At 44.1% G+C, this 23,620-nt stretch overlaps 1 protein-coding gene across 20 annotated transcripts in view; it reads right to left on the reverse strand.

The window, feature by feature from the left end:
* The window catches only part of HMBOX1 (homeobox containing 1), a 128,532-nt gene that overhangs the window by 18,307 nt on the left and 86,605 nt on the right, over window positions 1-23,620 (reverse strand). For 8 of the 20 annotated variants that reach the window (XR_012763277.1, XR_012763276.1, XR_012763275.1 and 5 more), the window contains exons 7-10: window positions 6,380-6,462; window positions 4,065-4,160; window positions 2,299-2,393; window positions 1,959-2,090 (exon numbers count right to left, since the gene is read on the reverse strand). Coding sequence is in view for 17 of the 20 variants with exons in the window: in XM_075415051.1 (XP_075271166.1) it covers window positions 1,959-2,090; window positions 2,299-2,393; window positions 4,065-4,160; window positions 6,380-6,462 (406 nt within the window). In the remaining 3 variants the exon portion in view is untranslated. Of the gene's footprint in view, window positions 1-1,233; window positions 1,315-1,958; window positions 2,091-2,298; window positions 2,394-4,064; window positions 4,161-6,379; window positions 6,463-23,620 lie in introns of all 20 variants that reach the window. The other 12 variants (XM_075415061.1, XM_075415057.1, XM_075415056.1 and 9 more) reach the window with 12 other exon arrangements.

The following is a 23,620-nucleotide window of genomic DNA, read 5'->3' on the forward strand; positions in this document are numbered from 1 at the left end:
ATCCCAGTTGTCAAATAAGTTCTTCTGGAACTTTGGGCAAAATCATGGTGTTTCCCCCTCTTTACAACAGGGTACTAATAGTTACCCGACCATGATCTCGCAATTTTTTATAATTTAAATTTTTTCAATTTACAGAAAGGAAATGATAAACATTTATCAGTCTTCCAACAGCCTTTAAGAGATGAACTTGTGAAATTTAAAATTCAAAACGTGCATTATGCATTTTTAACTTCAGATGACAGGTGGCAAACATTGAGGGCGACAGAAAAGCCAGGATTTGGTAAAATCCTGAGGTTATTTAAAGGAATGCATTCCTTTACACCAAACGTCAGGCAAATACTGTGACATGCCCAGACCCTAAAGGCCTGTCAGTAATCTTTACCATGGTAAGAAATATGAAGTCCTGACTTTTGGAGTTTTAGGCACTTCATTAGTAGTTGGATTAACTTTGTGTTTTATACTAGAGTTTAAATGTCGCTGTGGAAAACAGAATTTATGGTTTTAACAGCTAAGGGATGTTACACGGTCATCAGGAGAGCTCGCCATTTAATCCGCTTCGCTGCTAATGCCTAATTACATTTCATAGAGCAGTCCAGCTAGATTACTGAGAAATGTAATTTTTAAGGACTCTAAACAAAGATCTTTACATTTGAATAAGCGATTTATTTCTCTTTTCAAAGTATTTTGGATAACACACAGAAGAAAAACATAGTTTGGGAGCCTGCATGACACTTTATGTCAGTATTCAGGTCCTGTATCGGACTGACAAGGAATTATCTGTGCTCGGCAGCAGTTTCAAAATATTTTATAACAGTCAGAGAGCAGCCTCTCATCATCTAGAGCTAGCAAAGCAGTTGGTTCCACCAAATCTGCTGGTGATGACCTATAAAAAGGGCCTTAATAGGCGTCAGAAGCAGAGCGGCTGGGAATGCCTCTGCCAGATATCCGTTGTGCTGGGCCACAGCCAAGTCTGCTAGGGACTCATTCCAGGACACTCCGTTGCCATTACCCTCCTCCAGCAGCCTTTTCAGAGGGAGACCTACCTACTTCTCCCAAACGAGTCAATTAAAAGCGATCTGCCCACCCCAGCTGTTGGGTGTAGCACAGAACACAGCTCACATCAAAACCAGTACCAAGCGAACTGGTCAAGTCCACTGGTGCCAAGCACACACAGCCCTGCGGGATTTGGCCACAACTGACACCTGAAGGAAAATTGGGAAGGGGGTGCAATACCTGTCAGGAAGGTGTGTGAAGGAAGGGTCACCAACTTTAGGGTAGGTGAGGGCTCAGAGTGCGGGAAGGGGTATTCTTTTGCTAGAGAATTTAAAAAAGAAGTTGCTGTCAAGGGTTAAAAATAACCAAGAAAAGTAGAGAATAGGCAAGAGTTTAAATGCAAAAAGAACAAAAAAAAAAAGACAGATAATATGTAAACAATCCCAATAGTGGCACATCTTTGCAGAACAATATGAAACAGGTACGGGGCCAAACAGATGTCAAGCTGCATTTAATCAAATCCTCTCCCCCCACCCTTTACCCTTTGTCTGTCAGTGTCACAGGGACAGATCCTGAGACGCTCCTGAAAGGCACTCCTGGAGACAACCAGAGGGAGCTCAGCACCTTACAGGAGGGTGCTCAGTATCTCGTTGGGCAAGGTTGACAAAAGAGATGAGAAAGTGTACTGGGCAGGGGCTTACTGGGTGCCAGATAAGCAACTCCCAGTAGCTGTAGCACAGGCTACAACAGAGACATTGCTTGCAGAAAGAAATGATGGGTGCAAGAGGAACACGCACGCCTAGTTTTGCAGGGAAGCACGTTGGTGCCCGACATATAGGAGGAACTGTCAAAGGCCTGCACACCCTTTCTGGAGGGTGGATAGCTAGAATGGTGCTGGGGGAAGGAGAGTGCAAGTTATGCATGGTGCACTGGGTGAGTTAACACTCTCCTAACATTTTTCATACATTGCGTGTGGCGTGAATGGTGTAACTTGCTTGTTTGGAGCAGATCCTCCTGTCTTCTTCTACCTTCTCTGCTTCTCTGCCTCCCTCTGAACATCTTCCCTCCTCCTCCCCATTGCGTACTTGCCAAGTGTCCTGTTGTATGACAATAAATCCATGTGGGTGAATACTGGTTGCTCAACACATTCAAACAGGGGAGCTGTGCTCTTCCACTTTCCCCATCACAATTACACAAAAGCAAAGCAAAAACAAGAGACATCTGATTTGTTAGAAGCAGAGGGCCTCTTCACGTGGCGCGTGAACTCCCCCTTTTTGGGCCGCGCGGCTCAGCCATGGTGCTTACCTGCTCTGAGTAGTCATTGCCATCAACGTCGTCGCTGTTGGAATGACCTCCCGGACTCTGTACATCTATTCCATGGCTCTCCAGGATTGCTGCTTCTTCGAAAAAAGCAAATGGATCCCTAATTTATCTGATGCATTAGAGGAATTAAAAGTAAGTACTTTTTTTTTCCAAGAAGTTAAAGTAACTGGAAGAACGGAGTTAGTTCTTAGCCTCTTCCCCTTCACTCTCCAGTGTATGGGAAGGTAACACATGTACAGCTACTGGTTTGCCTGAAATCCTTCCCTGCCAACTAACAGACTTGTCTGCGAATAAGAATCCTTGTTTTCCAGCCAACCCTATTAGAAATCAGCTTCATTTCTAATGCACTGGAGTGGCAAAGGCATTCCCTGTAGATTGTCCCACGTAGTTTGGACTGGGAGGACGTGAGGGGGGTGGGGAGTGTCTGAAAATAGATGGAGAAATTCTTTAAAGCACTTAAGGGACTTAAAAACCCACATGTCTTCATCTTCCAGCAGGATCCATGCATCTGAACCTCCCTTTGGTTCTTTTTTAGCACCTTCCAACCCTCTGTCCCATGCAGGTCAGACATGGCTATAACTCCACCCGCCTTGGACTGACTTTGCTTTGTTTCCCTCACCCTTTCAACAGACAGGTTTCATGTTCAGAAAAATATATTTAGGTTAAATATCAGTAAAATGTTCAATGATGTAAAAATAGATTTTTCTTATTCACTTATACGGCAAAAAGAAGCAGTCAGCAATGGGTGTAACATCTGACATTTGCAAAAATACTGGTAACAGGCAGGTATGGATCTCCATATTGCAAACGTAATTCTGATAGTATCTAAGTGCATAAAATTTTGCATGCATTGCAGAACTCTGTTGAATCCTGGCCATTAATTAATGTGAGTTTATTCTCATTAGAATGCCTTATGTTTATTCTCATTAGAGGGTCTACTTGTTACGAGTTCAGAGTCACTTCTAATTTCCTCATGATCAGCTACTCACGCAAAGAACCTGCAGGGCTAACTCTGAAGTGACTTTTGTTTTATCCTGATCATCAGGAAAAATCATTACTTTGTTCCAGCCACCTGTCCCTGTGCAAGCCCTTGGAAAGCAATAAGGAGCACAGGTGTAACCGGAATGAGGAGCTGGCTTGCAGAGCCTTTGGTCCTAGTGGCTGTATCCGAGATGTAAAACAACTCATCCGGACTCCGAGATCCCTGGGGGGTCTCAGGGATGGCAGTAAGAAAGAAAACCCCAGGTTCTGGCTGAAAAAACAAGCACGTTTCGGTGGATCACAGACACAAGGGAACTTACAACCAGATAAAAGCTCTTCACCACAGCCACTTTTCATTTAAACAGCATGCTAAGGTGGTGAACTCGCCATCGTCTCAATTTCCCTCACTTCCAGTGCAGGTATTTTGAGGTTTTATTTCAAATTCTACTCTGGATACCCGAAGGAGTCTGAGCACAGGGAAATATGATTCTCCTTCGACCAGCAAAATTCTCACTTTGGTTTTTAAAAACTGATCTTCCAGTAAAACTTCGTAACTGCATCGTTTTTCCTGCATCGATGATGGAATCCTACCCGTATTTTAGAAAAAAATCTGGAACAGCAAGAGACTAATTTTAGTAATTCGTCCACATTTCTACTAGAAATATCAGAACCCTGAGTATTTGCATTAATACAACCTTACATAATTTCCACCTCTCCTGAGCAAGTGAACGTACTAAACCTTGAAAACAGGCTCTCTGATACATTACCGATATTGGCTCTTCTCTTGATTTCCTTTCTTCTGTTGGCAAACCAATTGTACACTTTAAGGGAGGTGACTCGCTCCAAATCCGACAACTTTTTTCCTATGAAAGTAACCAGCGGGTGGGGGGCAGAAATACAGCATTATTACTCACTGGGTTCCAGAGGCAGGCAAAAGGCCCTTACACATGTGATAAACCCCTGAAATCCAGACAGCACTGAAAAGTTATTATAACTGAGAATAAAGTGAATTTTACGTGAATCGGAGTACTGTGCCCAGATGCTGTGGTAGTAACTGCCAAATATCTCTCTAAAAACAAAGCAGCCTTTCTTCTTTTTTTTAAAATCCGAAATACAGGAATTTCTTTGCAGCTCCAAGTCAACTAAACCCAGAGCAGCGGGAGAATAGAGGGCTGCTTTCCTAGTTCAAGCACAAAACTGAGATTCAAAATACTCCAACCCAACTCACAAGCCCTGCCACAAATCGCATACCCTTGGGCCAGTTCTCTGACTGGCTGCTGCGAGGATACAGTTCAACGATGTGTTTTCTTCGGCAGCAAAATGAATGCAGAGCTTTTGTGCCATCCCCTCAACTCTGCTTTCCTTGCTCTCCACCTCCAGCTGCTGTCGTGCTCCCGCAGCACTAGTCACACCCTCCCAACTGCACCAGGGCACTGGCTATGTTTTGGACAGGTGGGATGGTGGAAACCAGATCGCTGGAGTTCTGCACTTAAACCAGCAAAAAAAGTCCCAATAACCATCAGCCAGCAGCAGGAAACCACGCCTTTTGCTGATCACCAGCATAAAAGAGGGAAAAGTGGAGGGATTCAACATTGCAAGGACCTCATGGAAACCTCTTCGGCTGGCCTTGACCCTGTACAAAATATCCAGTGTAGCTGCATCCTCCGTCCTCTGCAGTCTCCACAGGGGTGAGACTCCCCTGCCTCAGACTGTTTCTCAGAGTTTATTTATCCAGCATACGAAACATTCACGTAATTGCAGCAATCTGCAAACTTAATTCAGGAGAGATGAGACAAGGGAAAGGAAGAAAAATCTGGAAATAGCTAGCTAAGCTGATTCCTAACGCTTTGCACCAGTACCACTCAGAGCATCTCACCGCTCCCGAGACGCAGCGTTCGAGGAGTTTGTTCAACGTCGCTAAAGCAGCCAGCGGCACAGCCAGGAATAAAATCCTGACCTCCTTGGTGCTCGCTAGATCTTTCTGCTTCCACAAAAAAAAGACAAGAGGCAACACACAGAAGTTGCAACAAGGGAAATTCTGACTAGGTATTAAGAAAAAGCGTTTTGCCACGAGAGTGCTCAACATTGTGGAACATGGGCCTAAAAGTGTGAAAAACTCCAGGTTTGGAGATATTCAAAACTGAACAAGGTAAACCCCTGAGTAACCCAACCTAAGCTGGTCCCACCTGATCAGATGATCTCCAGAGGTCACTTCCAGCCTAAGTCGCTCTGAGATCTGTGCTATCCTGTGTCCGTCCCAATGTTCAGGACTCATGCCTTAGCTACCTTTTGCACTAATTTTTATTCTGGTTATATGAAACCCAAATATATCCAAAATACAAGTTCTGAAAACGATGTAAATGTTTGGTTAGCAAAAGTAAGCAAAGGCAGGTGCGTCCACTAATGCTACACCGAATATTCATGCTCCTCTCTCAAGTATGACTTCTCCAGGAACACGGAAAACACAACTTTGTTGACCCAAATACAAGGTCCTCCATTAATACACCGATTCTGACACGAGACCCCTGTCTAGAAGTTGTAAAGAGAACTGAAAGACGGGAAAGCTGTGTGCCTTACTCCTCCGAGGACCTGCCGTACGATCGGTCTCCAGGAAGCTTCAGTCTGCCAACCTAAGATTTCCCCTCTCTAAAATGGGACCAGTAGAACTCACTTTTGTGGAGTGTAATAACACTCTCAGATCACTACTGACTGCTTGTACAAAGCCTTTGAAATCACTGCAGAATGGAAACTTTTCAGATTTATTTTCCTAGCAGTGCCATTTACAAAGCTGTAGGAACGAAACGTTCAGATGCACAACTTGTACTTCATATCTCAAATGGTGGGAATTCACGTTGCAGACATCAGCACTTCGGTTTGAAAATTGCATTGACTGTCACGTCCATCCAAGTACGGCAGCTCTGAACAACACGAGTTACACAACACTCAAGAAGAAACCTACTGCTAGCTGAGAGCACTACATTTGTTAGTAATAGCCAGAAAATGAGATTTGCCGAATTTAGTCAGAGATGTTGAGATCTAATTGCAGTTGCCTTTGGAAAGGACACCATGAGCAGCTCCTCACCTGGCTTCTGTATAACTGCATTACAGGCGTTTGCAATTTCTTCTCTCTTTGCCTCATCTGGATATTGATTCTCATTGAAGTAACTGCAAGGGGGGCAAAAAAAAAAAGAAGTTGTTTTTTTTTTCAGAAACCACAGCATGAAGGCTCCAAAGCAGCGTCACTACAAGGTGTCAGGTGCTAGTTTGTGCATCACTTTTACACAGGTAACACAGACGCAGTAAATTTTATGTAAACCTGTATATGCATAAGGCAGCATTAGCACATGCTCATATCCACACAGAGTGGATAAAACTTCCTAAATGCCTCAGATAAATGAATATTATCTCAGCGTTCGCAGTGTCACCTCAGCATTTGAAATATTGTACTAGGAGAGACAACAAAGTAAGCAACGCTGCGAATATCAGTTTAGACCGTGAAGAATCATGTCAGAAGATATCACAGGCCATGCCTCTGCCTTTGTTTATTACCTTTATTACTTATTTTTTTTCTGACACACCCCCAGCTTAAGCAGCGTCCTACAAATAAGGGAGCTGTTCAATATTTATTTTGACCCCCGGGTTAATATATATACACATACATACATACTTGTATATATACTATGCACAAACACACACAAATATTGCATACTTTATGGTATGAAGATTGTACAGACAAAATTACAGAGTAATACAGTAAGACTTCTACAGGCAGACTAGCATTTATTTTAAAATCACAGCCTAAAAATTTTAAATCTCCCCCAGAACAACATATTGTGTATAGCATATTTTAACCGTATTTTCTTCTGAATAATTGTGATTTTATTGTACTTTATATGCAGTAAACATCCTATAAAAGTTAAACTGTGTTCTCTTACTTCATTTAAGGGCTTTACAAATTCTAATGAACTGATTTACATTTTACAGAGCTTATCAGATTTGCATTAAAACCAACAAAAAGTCCTGTTTACTTCAATGGACTCTGATAAGCATGCCATAAGCAGGGACTGCTATGGTTGTTTTTTTTTTGTGTAGATTGTCCATAACATATAATCCTAAGAATTCTTTGATCAACTTTGATCAGCAGCACGTTCAGTTGGAAATAAGATATTTCCTTTAACTGTAGATCATTTGGTAGTAGGAGATTCAGGCACATTTAGGCAATTATTCTTTTCCACGGTCATGTTGCTCCTGCGGTGGATCGGCCCCAGCAGTTACTTTCTATGGACACCTGGATTCTGTTCCATACAGCAACTGTTCCTGTCCAACCTTCTTTTGAATAAGTCGTACTAATGCAGATGCCACTATTTCACTTTCAGTTTGTTTCAATTCACTGTAAATACAAACTCAGTTTGAATTTCAGCCCCTTGTTCAGTGTTATTTACAGTTCCAGCCATGCTCACCAACGGAGCCCTATTCCAAAGTTGCGACTCATTGACTAAGAGAAACCACACATTAGCACAGCTAGTTGCACTGTTCATGTACTTCCACTTGATTTGCTAGCTTAGGGAGCAAATGAAACCACAAAACCAGCTCTGTCTTCACTAAATGAAGGGCAGGCTACGTCTATGCTACCGATTTGGGCTCTGGAAGCAATCACATTTACAAGTAAACATCCACTACTTCTTCCCCGGACCTCCGAGCTGCTTTCATGAAATAAATCCAGAGAGGCTGACCATAACTGCAATTCCCACTACGCTTGATCCTGCTCTGAAAAACCAGCTTGAGGTTTTGCCATTAGATCTGAAGAAGAGGACACCTGGCTACACTTACTTTCTGGGAAGTTTCAAGTACGTAGTACTGTCAACTCTGGCCCTGGCAGCAGCAGGAACACTCGCTGAATTATCAGCAAGAGATTTTCCTTCTCCCCACTTTCAGCAGTAACCCCAGGCTTTGGAGATCCTCATGACAGTGTCTCGGCTCTCCCACCGACAAAACAGAGAACTCGCTCTCTGCCCAGAGCCAAGAACTATTTCCTCTTTAAAGTGCCATGAGATAAAGGAACACCAAGACATCACATCACTGCTGAAAGCTGCTGCACTATTATTTACATGAATATATCACGGCCTGGAGTCCCAATCAGGAATCCAGGTCATCACTACGTGTACAAATATTAACCTGATGGGTCCACACAGTGATGTACTAAACCCAGGACGTGAAACCCTGCTATCACACGATATTACGGATCTAGATCATCTGCAGTCATAAAACTGCTAGACAACGCCTAACTTTGTCATAGAATCCTAGGTTGGAAAAGACCTCTACGATCATCGAGTCCAACCATCAACCCAACACCCCCACGCCTGCTAAACCATGTCCTCAAGTGCCACATCTACACGGTTTCTGAACCCCTCCAGGGACTCCACCACTGCCCTGGGCAGCCTGGTCCAATGCCTGACCACTCTTTCAGGGAAGAAATTTTTCCTAATCTCCAATCTGAACCTCCCCTGATGCAACTTGAGGCCATTGCCTCTTGTCCTATCGCTGGTTACTTGGAAGAAGAGACTACTGCCTGCCTCACTACAACCTCCTTTCAGGCAGTTGTAGACAGCGATGAGGTCCCCCCTCAGCCTCCTCTTCTCCAGACTAAACAACTCCAGCTCCCTCAGTTGCTCCTCGTAAGACTTTTTCTCTACACTCCTCACTTATGGAATAAATGACAAAAGATGTAAAATTAAGAAACAGTATATACTTGAACTGCCCATTCCTATGTTGATGCAAGAAACTGAGACACCAATTAATGAAGAAAACACAAGACCCACTAGCGATCCTTCTCTTGGCATGTAACCAAACTGTCCTTTCAGCAAGCCACTGACTGCCACACGCTTTGGCTGGCTCCAACAAAAATAGCTCACATTTTCTAATAACAATGACACTTAGGCTCCAGTTCACAGTTCTCTGGGCTAGCAGGAACTCCCCCTGGGATGGAGCTGACCTGCAGACCTGGACAACGAATTCTGAAACATTCGCTTTCAATTCTAACACAAACTTCTTATTTTTTAATGTAAATGTCTTAAAGTTTCTACAAGAAAAGTGATGCCCACTTAAAAACCTGAAACTCTCTTCATCCTGAAACCCAGTTCTATGAAAAACACCAAAAATTTGAGACATTTTCAGGCAGCTCTCCTGGTAACTGAGACTTTTTCATGGAGATCGCAGAGCTAAGCGGGTGCCAGAGGGGAGCTGGAAAGGAACTAACCCCTGTAGTTAAATTTGCTTTCTGTAGTTGGCACGGTAAGTTTAGTGCCTGTCTCTCCTTCCAGCTGCTGGCTCATTCCTTCTCCACATTAATGACGTCCCTCCTCCTTCCCACACACACTCAAGCTGCCTACAAACTTGTCCAACCCTCAGCTCATGCTCCCCAAAACTGTATCTTCTCCTCAGTTTCCAACAATAGTCTTCTCCATCACCGTGTTGTGCTTTTAACCTTTGACAGAGCACAAGCTGGTTTTGTCAGAGAAGAGCTCATACTCAGGAGTTCTCAGTCTTCAAGGAAAAGGTCTCATAGCTACAGGTAACCAAAGCCATACAACCTCAACCATAAGGGCTGATTTTCATCCTCAGCCTCCAAACCCTCCACACCACATGCCGTCAACCCATTCACGTTTCATTCCCATCACTTATTTCGAAAGTCTTCACAGCACTGGTGGGTGATACGCCATGACTCAAAGCACAACATTTATAGCCTCCCAACATATCTGGAAAGGAGGCGAGAGTAACTGAGTCTTCAAGATAGAGAAGCCATGGGGAAAAAATTAAAAAAAAGAATCAAGACTTCACCATTGATTGTTTTGGTTTGCTCATGTAGAAGTTGTGAAAACACTGTGATTTTTGAAATTAATTGATCTGCCTCCAGTTCTGTTTCTTATCAGCCAGGTATACCCTTGCTAAGGGACAGGGAAAGAACGCGGGATGTCTGAGTAAACCACAGCTTGTTCACGATCTGAGAAGTTCCTGAAAACTACAGGCGAAAAATACAAAGCAATATGAACTTAAATGGGGGGGGGGAAGAAGAGGCACAAGTCAATCCTGCAAAGGCACACTGCTTTCTAGACAAAGGGCAGCTGTCAGCTGAATACCTTCAATGAAGAAACCAAATGATCTCTTTTGTAGAAAATGACAGTGGAGGATTAAAATGAAAAGTGGCCAAATAATTTACATGAGATGAGAATCCACATGATGGTAAAGAATGTAGATATCCTTGAAGCGGTTTCATTTCAATAACACTGAAGCCTAGAAAAATTGCAGATTCAGAGAAACCCTCTTTCTTTCAGGGATAATGTGCTTAGGACAATGACAGAGAGAGAATCCATCTCAGTCCCGGGTGCCGTAATGGAAGGAAACGCATTCTTCCCCACTCTTTACCAAGGTGCCCCTATCTGAATTCCTGCAATAGCTGCCAATCTTTTTTTGCTCGGCTGTACGGCTTCTGTTATCCCGGCTTAGATATCAGATGCATTAAGCAGCGCCTCAGTAGCGTTCTTGATAATCCACAGTGGAAGTTTTGCTGCTTCATATCAGCTTTGCAGCTGCCAGGGAAGTGTTTGAAATGATCCAAGCTACGGAGCAGCGGAAGGACGGCCAGGTTCGGTGCTTTTTCATAGGGCAGACACAAACAGATAAAAACCCAGCACTGCTCAAAAGACCCCAGGTCGGGGAAAGGCTTAGTTTACAGCGTGACAGAATGGTTAAAGCCTCAAAGTGGGGAAGTGATTCAAAGTAGAGAAGCTCAGATCTGTTGCAGGGTAACAATTCACCAGAGGTCAGCTATTACAGCAGAATTACACACACTCGCGGTGAGGTGACTCAGGCATGCGTACATCAGGCCAATCTCCCTGAAAGAAGGAGAAGTTACTTCGCAATTAACAGGAGGTAAGGCTACAGAGATGGGTGCTTGCTGAAGATGAGCGGGCAGGCTACAGGTTCACTCCCTCACTTAACTTTCTGCTTGTGTCTCTGGGTTCCCACTTCCATCAGTGCAGGAAGCACTCGCGATGTGAAACATCCCAGCACCCTTGCTGGGCCTCTAACTCCTCCACGGAAGATCATCTTCCTCAAGACTCGAGGGAGGGGATTCTGCCCCTTTACTCCGCTCTCGTCAGACCCCACCTGGAGTCCTGTGTCCAGCTCTGGAGCCCCCAACACAAGAAGGACATGGATGTGCTGGAGTGGGGCCAGAGGAGGCCACAAAGATGATCCGAGGGCTGGAGCACCTCTCCTGCGAGGACAGGCTGAGGGAGTTGGGGCTGTTCAGCCTGGAGAAGAGAAGGCTCCAGGGTGACCTTAGAGCAGCTGCCAGTGCCTGAAGGGGCTACAGGAAGGGTGGAGAGGGGCTTTGCACAAGGGTGGGTAGTGATAGGACAAGGGGGAATGGCTCTAAACTAAAAGAGGGCAGATTCAGATTAGATATTGGGAAGAAATTCTTCCCCATGAGGGTGGCGAGGCCCTGGCCCAGGCTGCCCAGAGAAGCTGTGGCTGGCTCCTCCCTGGAAGTGTTCAAGGCCAGGTTGGATGGAGCTCTGAGCACCCTGGGCTGGTGGAAGCTGTCCCTGCTGATGGCAGGGGGGTTGGAACTAGATGATCTTTAAGGTCCCTTCCAACCCAAACCATTCTATAATTCTATGATTCTAAGACTCAGGCTGCAGTCCAGCTTAACTCAATTTAAGAACAGACCAAAAGGAATGGTCCTATCCTCTCCTCCATTCCCTTTTCGCAGGAAGGTTTTCTGTCTGAGCGCTCCTCTGGTCCAGCTTTCCACACACACCAAGAGTGGTGGTTGCGCAGCCAAGGGAGGCGGGCAGGAGACAGCTGAAACAGGCAGCTGGGACCGGTTCCTCCAACGGCAGCTCACACGCATCGTCTTCAACCGATGCTAGAAGCAAAGCCTGAGCGATGGGCTCAGCGAGTGGCCCAGGAACGCATGGAAAAAAAAGAACTCCCCATTTTTCCCAGCTCCCATCTGACCCCTGTTGATGAACAGAAGATCTTGCTGCCACCAGGGAATGAGCTCCCTGCCAAACCCTCTGATGTCTCAAAATACACGAGAGTGCAGGCTGCTCTTTCGTCTTTGATAAGGCTGCCTGTAATTTCAGCTCCCTATCTAGTTTCCCTTCAAACGCTACCTCTGTTTCCCACTGACAAGCTACATAAAACACTCAAATATAGTTACCTACTTTATCTCTCATTAGTATATTTATCAGCGTAGTATCACCCAGTAGCAAGAGGTCATTGTTTCAGTCTTTGTGGCTTTTAACAGAACTATTATTCAGGCTGTCAAATCAAGGGAAATATTTCTGAAGTTAGTCTGTCATCTGTGCCTGAGATCTTATCTCTGCGTGGCATGAGACAGACTGTCAGAGAAGTGACATTCAAAGCGTAATCTCATCAGGAGGTGTAATGACTGGTTTATTTCCCAGTAAACACTGGCCAAGAATATCACTAATGCCATTTTCAGCGAGGTCAACAGATGACACCATCCATTTTACCTACTGATATTTCTACAGATTCTATAATAATGGCATGCATGTCAACTAAACAGTTCACCCCACCATATACAGCAAAGTCACTTCTATGCTAGACAGCAAAATTAAAGCTCAAAGATATCCTCTCCACAGGTAAACTCTGAGGGAGCCAAGAATGACACTGAAGACACCATCTTCTTTTTTCCCCAGGACTGCAAAACGTAACCACCAGTTTAGCTGCTGCAGGAAACATCTGGTGAGCCTCTTCTGCACCTGAGATCAGCCCAGGACGGGAGCTACAGCTCTCTGGGAGCGAGCAGACAAACCTGAGTCTAGACAGTCCTACAGCATCAGCTCAACTAGACCTTCCATCCAGGCAAAAGACAAGTTTTCAAAAAAAATCCCAAACCCAGAAAAAACACTCGATTAACACAACCGCTACGACCTACAGAGATACCCAGCCCCAACATAAAGATTTGGCATTTCATCCAATGCAGAATTTACCCTAACTTTAAAAAAGCTTTGGAAACAAACTATAAAAATGCCCATTCTTTAAAAAATCTGCACCTCATTCCCAGCTTGAGCTTTCAACCCCAGGGTATTGCCATACTCTCTGTGCAGGGAGAGAGCAGTTTTTAAGTCTCTCACTGTAAGAGATGTTTCGTTCTTGTACTTCTTTTCATGGAAAGTGTAAATCTGGAGGAGAGAGCGCAACAGGACTAGATCACTCAGAGCACCAGACACACACAAATCGCAATCATTTCGCACATCACTATGTGTTTGTGTACATAAACTGCATAGTCATTTCAGTACACACTAAGAAGACGCGCTCAATAGAGCTGACTCTCTATTCTGGTTTTACAAATCAGTGCCTAAACTCCGAGACAGTCATTTTACTGATGTTTCTTAGCAGGAATCTACTCTGCAATGTAGATTAAACACCAAAAATACACCTTGCACTGGAGTGCGTGAAAATGTACGACCTTCAAAGCTACTATAACATCATCAAGTTTCTTACTTTTCAAAAATCATTTTCTCAGTATTCTGACAGCAGTCTCAAGCACCAACACAATCCTATCAAGCTATTAATATTATCCTCAAATTTGTTTAAAAACAGAATTAATTTATAACAGCTCTGAAAGCTTGCAAAAGATAATCTATGCCTCCTAATCTATAGCACCCTACTGTCGAGATAATTAACAATTAAAAAAAAGAATAGTTCAGACATCGGAGGTGGCGATTTACTCTTCCTTGTAATTGGATTTGATGATAAAAGTATTTTTGAAATTGCACAACAGCTCTCTTCTGAGTAGAAAGATGTGGAGTTCTTAGCAATTTGAAACACACAGGTACCTCATGCTTAAGGCACCTCGAAGACACTGACAGCAGACTGGCTGAAATTTTATGACTATCCTTAAACTTAATGGTATCGCAGACTCCCCAGACTAACACAGTCAACTAAATTGGTCACAAAGTAAAAGGGAGGGGAAAAAAAAGATGCAAATTTTTTGAAGCCAGCAAGTCACTAACACATCAAGACGTGATAAAGCGAGATTTGTTCCGTAATATTTCAACAACCGGTTGGTAGGAGCATACAGCACCTTCAAAGCTCTGCCTAACAAGGCATCTAAGCATGAATAATAGTATCTCTTGCTCTCCTTTATTTACTTGCAATATTCAAATTGAGACCTACGCACTACAGGGATATTGATGTGCATTAAATCCTCTGGACGTAACCGACTGATAAACAAGACCTTTATGGAGACAACGGCAAAACAAACATCTCATCTACATTTTTTAACTTTGTATAGGGGAAGAGTTATTTAAGTTACATCCTCTGGATTATCTAGTTCCCACAAAGCAAGCAAAGCTAAGGCAGGGTCAGTCCATGGATGAAACATCTCCACGAAGTGATGAGACCCTGTTGAAATCAGCCCCGGCACTGCAGGAAGAGCCCACCCATTCGTTAGGGCTGTTTTGCCGCGTGGTGACTCCCCTTTCCGGCGAGATGTACCATCATCAGTACTGTGGTTATCAGAGACGCTACGTGCAAGACAACAGAGGATTCCAAGGCTTTACACGGCAACACAAATAAAGAGCAAAATGTAGGACTTGGGTGTTATATTACCCAACCCAAAACATCATTCTCTGCTTCTCTTGAAGAAAATATTGAACTCAGATTCAGAACTCTGTTTTCTGCTCACCTAAAGTAAGGTACTTCTAGAAGAATAGCCTAACCTTGCCTCAAAATTGTGCTTTAACACAACAGTCAGCACTGGATGACAAAAAATGTACGTACAGAATGTCAAATGTAAGCAGCAAGGTCCCTCAAGTTGTTATTAGTTTAGCCTCAGTAAGGTCATGTTTTTCAAAATGTTATAGTCCTTCTGGTTCTGAAGTTTGAAGTCTCACTTTGTCCTAAGGCTCCAGGAGAGGAAAAACACCCAACATGAGATTCGTGATAAAGCTTCGTATGAGCTGACAACTTCCAACAAAATCACTAGCATTCCCCCTCAAAGATCCACAAGTTTTTATTTTCAATTTCCTGTATTGGACCAGACTCGGCTCAGAGTAGCTTAAAATCATACAAGCCACCACTGCTGCTGCATTTTCAGAAAATAAAATTTGATTGAACTAATGAAAGGATCCTACAGGCCAAGAGAAGGCCAATTTTTGCAGGATATGCAGCACCTCAAGTCAAGAGGCTTAGGATCACAGCTTCTGATTTGGGGCTCCATACATATATTCTTCCTACTGCCTGGTACCTTCAAGATCTGGACCAGAACTATTACTGTATTAAGTGCTATACAGACACAAAGGAGAAAAAGGTTGAGTTTTTTTTCACACACGTCTATTCCCTGCCTTGCAACCAGGACACAACGCAAGAGATGGATATAAGCAAATGAGAAGAAACAATCAATCGGCACAGGCCAGCATGCTACTTCATTAAGCTGCTACGGTGCCAAGCCCGGCTTCACGAGGTTCTTTGCAGACATCACAGCAAAGAAGGTTTAAGGGAAGTTTCAAGCGATGAAGTAGCTTTGCGGCTCCTTGAAGAATACCACTTCTGCAAGTCAGCAGCAGTATACTTTTATTTCTTTGCTACAGATCATTCAATGACCGTTCACCATCCATAAGGGAAGGAAAGAGTTGAGTTTTATCATTGCTTTTGCCTATAGCACTATGAATAGTTAACCTTGGGAACAGTAAAGTGCCAAGGACTCAGAAGTATTACTTTATTAAAAAACACCCACCATGCTTTTGTAGGGACCAACACTAGAGAAAAGAGATGCAAGTAAGGATTTATATTTTGTTAACCGACAATATTAATCCAAGATGGATGGGTACATACTGGTCGCAAACAATGTTGGGAACTTAAGATTTCTAACCGCTGAAACAGTAAGAGTATTACTTTATTAAAAAACACCCACCATGCTTTCTATTTCAAGAGTACTTTCTATAAGCAGATCAGAAACCCCTTAAAAGTATCCTGAAATTGCGTTCTTTAGTATTATTAAATGAATTTAGAGGTAGAAGAAAAGCAAAGTTAAGAGATACAGACACAAGAAACCAGCCGCAGAGCTGTGAAAAGAATCCACAGCTCCTCACACCAAGATTTGTGCTCCCTGTCATGAGCCATGTTTTTTGTCGTGCTTCCTCTTAAATGTCATTTCCACTCCACCTCAGAACAGCCGAGTTCCCTGGGGACAGTCTCATCTCTTCACGAAGGGTGACTAAAACTATACTGGTAGTAATGCTCTAAAAGCAACCAAAGAGTTGTTGACTGTACGTCCTGCATCTAGAAACATTAATCATTCTTATCATTTTTGGTCTTCACTAAAGCGTTCGATACAGTCACAAATGGGAAATTATTCATAATTTTGGAAAACACAAAGATTAGTATAATTATGAGATAGGGTAGAAAGGAAACATATAACTAAGAACTGGACTGAAAATGTAAAATAATGGCTTAGAAGATGGCTATCAGTGATATTCCTCAAGTATCATCTTTAGAGTATCTTAAGAATGAAAACACTTAGGGGACTGGAGCATCTCTCCTACGAGGAGAGGCTGAGGGAGCTGGGCTTGTTCAGCCTGGAGAAGAGAAGGCTGCGAGGGGACCTTCGAAATGCCTCTAAAGATCTGCAGGGTGGGGGTCAGGAGGATGGGGCCAGACTCTTTCCAGTGGTGCCCAGCGACAGGACAAGGGGCAACGGGCACAAACTGAAGCCTGGGAAGTTCCGTCCGAACCCGAGGAAGAACTTCTTCCCTCTGAGGGTGACGGAGCCCTGGAACAGGCAGACCAGGGAGCTTGTGGAGTCTCCTTCTCTGGAGATATTCCAGACCCGCCTGGACGTGGTGCTGTGCAGCCTGCTCTGGGTGACCCTGCTTCGGCAGGGGGTTGGGCTGGGTGACCCACAGAGGTCCCTGCCAACCCCGAACATTCTGTGATTCTGTGAAAGTCTGAATGTGGTAATGAAATCTGCTGATGACAAAGTCAGAAGCCATGTCAATACAGGAAACTGGAGTACCATAAAAAATAATAGACAATCCTAAGGGCAAGAAGTAAAAAGATAAATTTAACAGTGCAGTATGCAAGGTCAGACACTTTTGGACCAACAGCTCCTTCTCATATACACAAAGAGACTGTCAGCTGGAAAGATCGTTTTCTGTTAAGTCACTATGACCAAAAGACACAAGGCAAACAAAACCACCAAAGAGGTGAAGCCTGAAAGAGCTGAGGATGCCAAACCAGAAAGAAAAGCGTTCAAATACTTGCACGAGACCTCACCTGGACTATGCACAACCCTGGGCTCCCACATTCAACAGAGATGAATTTAAAACTGAGCAGCTCAGAGAGCAGTCGTAGGATGACAGAGGAACGGAAAGCCTATCTTGCAAGAGATACAGCATGTTTCACCTGAGCAAACCTCAAGGCTGAGATGAGGATACGGTTTACCATAAATACATGAAAGGGACCAACACTGGAGAAAAGAGATGCAAGTAAGGATTTATTTTTGTTAATTGACAATATTAATCCAAGATGGATGGGTACATACTGGTCGCAAACAATGTTGGGAACTTAGATTTCTAACCGCTGAGACAGTAAGAGTCTGCTGGGTAGCCAGTCCCAACGGGCTCTTGTACCCTCGGCTAGACCTGCTTCTAAGCACAAGAATTTAATCAGTTTCTGAAAAGGATATAATAAAGGTTGACTGAAAAAAAGAGCAGCTGGACGTGAAACTGGAAGTCCCAGTCCAACAGTCCTGTGATTAAGAGGATACCAAGGAGCATTTAGAAACTGAAAGAGCGCCAGCCTATGTACATGATAAGCAACAAATCAGATGACTTTTTCTATATGTTTTGTACTTGTGTACCCTATTTTCTCATTCTTTTTTCTTTATAAGGAAATCACATTAAAAAAGCTCTTTGGAACAGGTCCATGTCTCCTATTCTGTTGACAGAGTTCCTCACACACAGCACAGAATTAAAAACAAATTCAAACTTATGCATGTTCCAAAGGAAAATCAAACAAAAAAAGGTCAATTGTGCTATCCTGGACTACAAAAATTAAAAAAAAAAAAAAGGATGTGGTACTGACTTTTGTGGTTAAAGCCCACATGGTTCTCTGATAAAGCTTTCTTTTTAGTCTGTGTAAAGCGCTCCACAGTCTGACCAAGAGCCCATAAATACATGACGCAACATACTTAAGAGTTTGACTTAGAAATTTTCCTCCCTCACTTCTCCTTGTAATTACCCTGTTCCTTACTTGTATAAAGACCTCACATCTGTTACTAGATGGCAGAGAATTTCCTCTCACTGAGGTAGGTTTGGACTCAGTTCAGAGGCTCTGTGCAGCAACAGTCAGCAGGAACCCTTTCCATACTTCCAGAAACGGGCAAATCCAACAGCGCTTCGAGCTGGACGGTGCTCACGTGTACTCCACGCTGACAGCTGGCTGCATCAAAGCAAGAGGTGACAAGGTGCCAGCCTGATTACTAATTCCTTCCGAACGCTTTTGAGATCAGTCAAGAAGCTAAATTTTGCAATTCACTTAAGTGGGTTTATTCCACGGATAGTATTACGTACAGGTCAGGTGAATCTCACCGTGAGCGATGACTATCCCTTTCAGCTGAACTTGGACCTGGAACAACCCTCCTTGGCAGCTCAGGGCTGTCTAGTTCTTTCTCAGGACTTTAAGGAGGCTGAAAAATAGCCAAAGTGGGAACGATCACAGCTTTACAGTCACTTGCGCTTGTCATTGCCCGGGGAGCTGTTTGCCACTGCCTTGTCTGCTAAACGTCCCACGAGTCTGCTCACAGAGTCAGCACACATCCCAGTGTTGTCTCAAGCTCCTTCAGTACAGACTTCGAGAGAGCAGAGTATAACTGTTATACCCTCACACCAGAGCACATCATCTTCACATGTGTTGTAATATGATCAAGAAATTTCGTTCCAGCCAGCCTACAGTGAACAGTCATTCTAAAATGGCTACACAAAATACAGACTGAATGTGCCAGGGTCCAGTTCACATGGTTTCTGTGACAAGTATGCCATGACTTTCCCTGCCTCCTGAAATCATGTTAACAGGTAAGAAAATAATGATGTAGCTGATTAATGAGCTTTTTGTTACTATTCAGTTCTGCGTACTTTAAACAGCACAGTCACAGGAAGAAGAACAGCACGAAGGGTGACAGAAAGTCTAGTGCTGGCACAGCAGAAAGCTCCAAGAGAGAGAACCCACAGCCGAGACTTACACTCTTACACTGTCCTTACAGCAAGCAGCATCTAAAGGTCTCAAGGTGATCAGAGGGAGTCCGCTGCACTGGGCTCCGTGTATGAGCAGAATACAAGCCCTTGGCTCAGAGCAGCTGTGACCTAAAATGACTGGTGTTAACAGTGACATTAAATAATGTTCTGGAAAGTGAATTATTTATATTGGACACAAATAAGGCAGATAATTGCTGTGAATTTCAAGAATATCTAAGCACTCCCACGACTGAACTTCACTTGCTATCTCTGCAAAAAGCAGGCCAATGCGCACGGAAAAGAACAAATTTGAACTTTTCACACATGTGGCTGGTTCTAAATCAGTTATAACTGTTCAAGAAAAAGACACACATATTGTTATGGACTCCTCAAAGAAAACATACTCTCAATCAATACATAAAAGTGATCAGCAAAAACCAGGCTGGAGGTCAGAGAACAGTAGGAATCGGATTCAGCTGCCTGTATAAGCTGAAATATTCACCCTGGAAACATGGTAATCAGTTCTGCTCCTGTGCCTACTTACCTACCCAGGTTCACTAAAAACTGAATGCAGAAATAGAAATGGTCCAGAGAAGAGTGATAATGAATATTATTAGAGGCAAGGGAAGACTTGCCATTTGAGAAGAGATAAGAGAACGACTGTTTAGTTCGGAGAGGAGATAAATAAGCAGCACACTGACAGCAGTATATACAATGAATGATCACGGGGTGGTAAACGCAATGTTCTCTCTCATTCGTTCTCAGGATACTCAGGCAAAAGGGACCTCCAGTTTTTAAACACTTTTTAGCATATAAAATGAAACTAGGTATAATTAGCTCTCCCGAAGTACTCTGAAGACCTTAGCAGCATTTAGCAGGAATTGCATATTTATGTGAACATTAAGAATGCCCACAGCTACAAATGCAGGATTTAAAAAAAATACAGACTAGGAGGTAAGACCTTTTGTCCACAGCCACACGGCTGCTAGCCTTGTGTGAACTAGTCACAGACTGGAGAGGACAGACAGAAAAAATGACAAACACCATCATCATCACCGCCACCGGGGTTACTGCCAAGCCTTGAAGCTTCAGTCACATCCCAGAACTGCACAGCGCTGGTGCGGGACCTGCATGCATCACACAGTCAGCCCTTGTACCAGGGACAGAAAATGGAGCTGGAAAAGGCACCCTAGGACAACACATCCGCTCTTAAAGGTTCACCTAGGCAGATAGTAAGCAGCCTACAGTTCACGGTGCTCTTCAGACCTGCCATGTCACTCACACTCATGTTTTCCTAGTAGGAACTCAGGCTGAATTGAGGTTGTGTCCATACCTCCTCTCCCTAGGCAATGCACCAACACTGCTTTACATGCTGGGGATGGCGACGTGAAATCACTGCAAGGGCAAGCAGGGCAGCTGGACATTGCACGAGTTGGCATTCAGGGCCACACTATGAAGTATGGGGGCTGTGAGCTAGGAGACTCCTGCAGGAGCCAGCAGATGCTCTTCAAAGCAAACGATAGGTTAAGAGGTAAATTTGGTCTTAGATCCTTCCATACACTGGGGCTACTAGACCCAGCAAAAATGACATTAGCCTGTACAGTAAGCAATAACGATGCCTTTTCACATCTTCACTGAAAGCATTTGGGCACTCAACAGAGATTTCCAGTCCCATAGGCATGACAATTGCTTTGACTTTACAAGAAGACAACGTCATAATATTCAGGATGGGATCCTGCCTCTCAGCTTCATGAGCAGGGAGACAGAACACTGAAGTATTCCAACCGGTCCTGGAGAAATGCAGGAGAGTATCTGGACTAGTTGAGAATTCCCGTTCTTAAAATGGGGGTTTATTGCACCAGGCAGTGCTGTTGCAGGTCAGATTGACAAGGCTCCTTTTGCAAATGTTCATTTCAGTTATTTTGACCTTGGCAGATACAAAAATTTTATCTGGAGTCTGCTGCAAGGAGTTGCCCCTCCCACAGATCTGTTTTTTTATTATTTAAAAAAAAAAGAGGGAGAGAGAACACAAAGATACAAAGAGCACCTGAGCTCCCTGAAAACGCAAAGTAACTCATCAGGTGCCGGATCCTTCCAGAGCCCAGCGTCTGGCAAGCACTCTGGACAGACCTCCCAGCATTATGTTTTACTGCATGCAATCTGCCAAACAACTGGGATTTGCTTACAGCTGATTAGAATAGGAAGCTTGCGTATGATGCATGTCTAAGGAGGAACATAGCTTGCTCTAATGCAAAATAAGAAAGACACTGTGTAGCAAGGATAAAATGGCTGCTCTTGCATTTTCTGAAGATATACAGCAATGACCCTGAGCCAAAGCACTTGAACTTTCAGACAATAAAAAGATCTTGCCTGCGTCTCAGTTGTGAACTTTACTGAATGCCTTTGCCAGGGGCCTGCACTCGCAGATCTCAAAGCATTTCACAAGCATGAAGAGCAAACACAGATCCTAAAAACCACTCCCTTCCTGCATCTCCAAGGACTCAATGAAGTTGAACCTCCCACTGCAAGTTGCTGACTAACAAACACCTTATGGTAGAACAGAAAGAGCTGGAAAATAACGTGAAGAAGTCACCTGATGTTTCCCTCTGCATTAAGATCAAATATATCAGAACCTTCCTGGCAGATCTGAGCTGATTTGCTCCTGAGAAATGTTCCGTAATTTCTGCGGATAATGTGCTTAGTGCTCAACCATTTCTAAAGTTAGAAGATTTTTCCTAATGTGTAATACAAATCTTCCTCGGTAACCAAAATGTTACAGGCTTGTGGCATTTTGCTCATCTTTTCCTTGGTTTGGCTCGCTCTCCCAGGCAGGCAGTAGATGTTTTACAGCGGAGAACGTCGAGTCACCGTAAGGTTCAATGACAGCTGAGGGTCACAGGGACAGCAGAGCATAGCTCTCAGCTCTCCTCACCTCTCAGCAGCCCGCGAAACCAACCCGAGGAAGACGAACAACATTCCTGAGCCAACCGGTGGACATCGTTACATTGATGAGAAACTGATGTTCTGTTTCTAACAATGTACAAGCCTAATGGAAGAGGTCGAAAGACATCACTTCCTGCTCTGTTGTCAGCTTGAAAAGGGAGAAACGCAATGAATCCAAAACTTCAATCTCCTCCAAAGCCTTGCACAGGAAACTTAGATCCCCTGTGGGGCCGGTATTAAGGTTCTGCTAGAAGACATAACTAAGAGTAATGGGATGAAATTAACTAAGAAAATTTCCTAACTGAATTTCAGGAGCTAATAGAGCTCTCGTTTTCCCCAGGGAAGCCGTGGAAGCCCCAGCGCTCAGGAGAGCTGCAGTAATAGCGCTTTCACAATCGGAAGAATTTCTAACAACGCATGTCAGGGCCGATATTGCTCAGGGCCAGAACCACGCACAGGGCTCCGTCAGCCCAGCCCGGCACCAGCTCGCTGGGACCACTGCAGAAGGTGCTTCTTTTGGGGGGGGCAGAAGATGCTACCTCTGTCTTCTGGGACCACTGCAGAAGGTGCTTCTTTTTGGGGGGGCAGAAGATGCTACCTCTGTCTTCTGGGACCACTGCAGAAGGTGCTTCTTTCGGGGGGGCAGAAGATGCTAACTCAGTCTTCTGGGACCACTGCAGCAGGTGCTTCTTCAGGGGGGCAGAAGATGCTAACTCAGTCTTCTGTGACTACTGCAGAAGGTGCTTCTTCAGGGGGGCAGAAGATGCTAACTCAGTCTTCTGGGACCACTGCAGAAGGTGCTTCTTCAGGGGGGCAGAAGATGCTAACTCAGTCTTCTGGGACCACTGCAGAAGGAGCTTCTTTGGGGGGAGGGTGCGCAGAAGGTGCTACCTCAATCTTCTACAACTCAAGCATGCAGCTGATGGAAATGCAACAAGGACTGGTTTCGGCATGGAGATGACTCTTCTTGCAAACCTGGGTCCAATTTAAACAGGGAAGAAGAATACAACCTGGTGAAATTAGACCAGTTTGGCAGTGAAACTGGGGGAATACATTGCTGCTCCCTGGCAAAAATCAAAGGACTCCTCTTCCACAATGCCAACAACATGGTC

Source organism: Opisthocomus hoazin, chromosome 2 (genome assembly GCF_030867145.1).
Source record: "Opisthocomus hoazin isolate bOpiHoa1 chromosome 2, bOpiHoa1.hap1, whole genome shotgun sequence".
NCBI lineage: Eukaryota > Metazoa > Chordata > Aves > Opisthocomiformes > Opisthocomidae > Opisthocomus > Opisthocomus hoazin.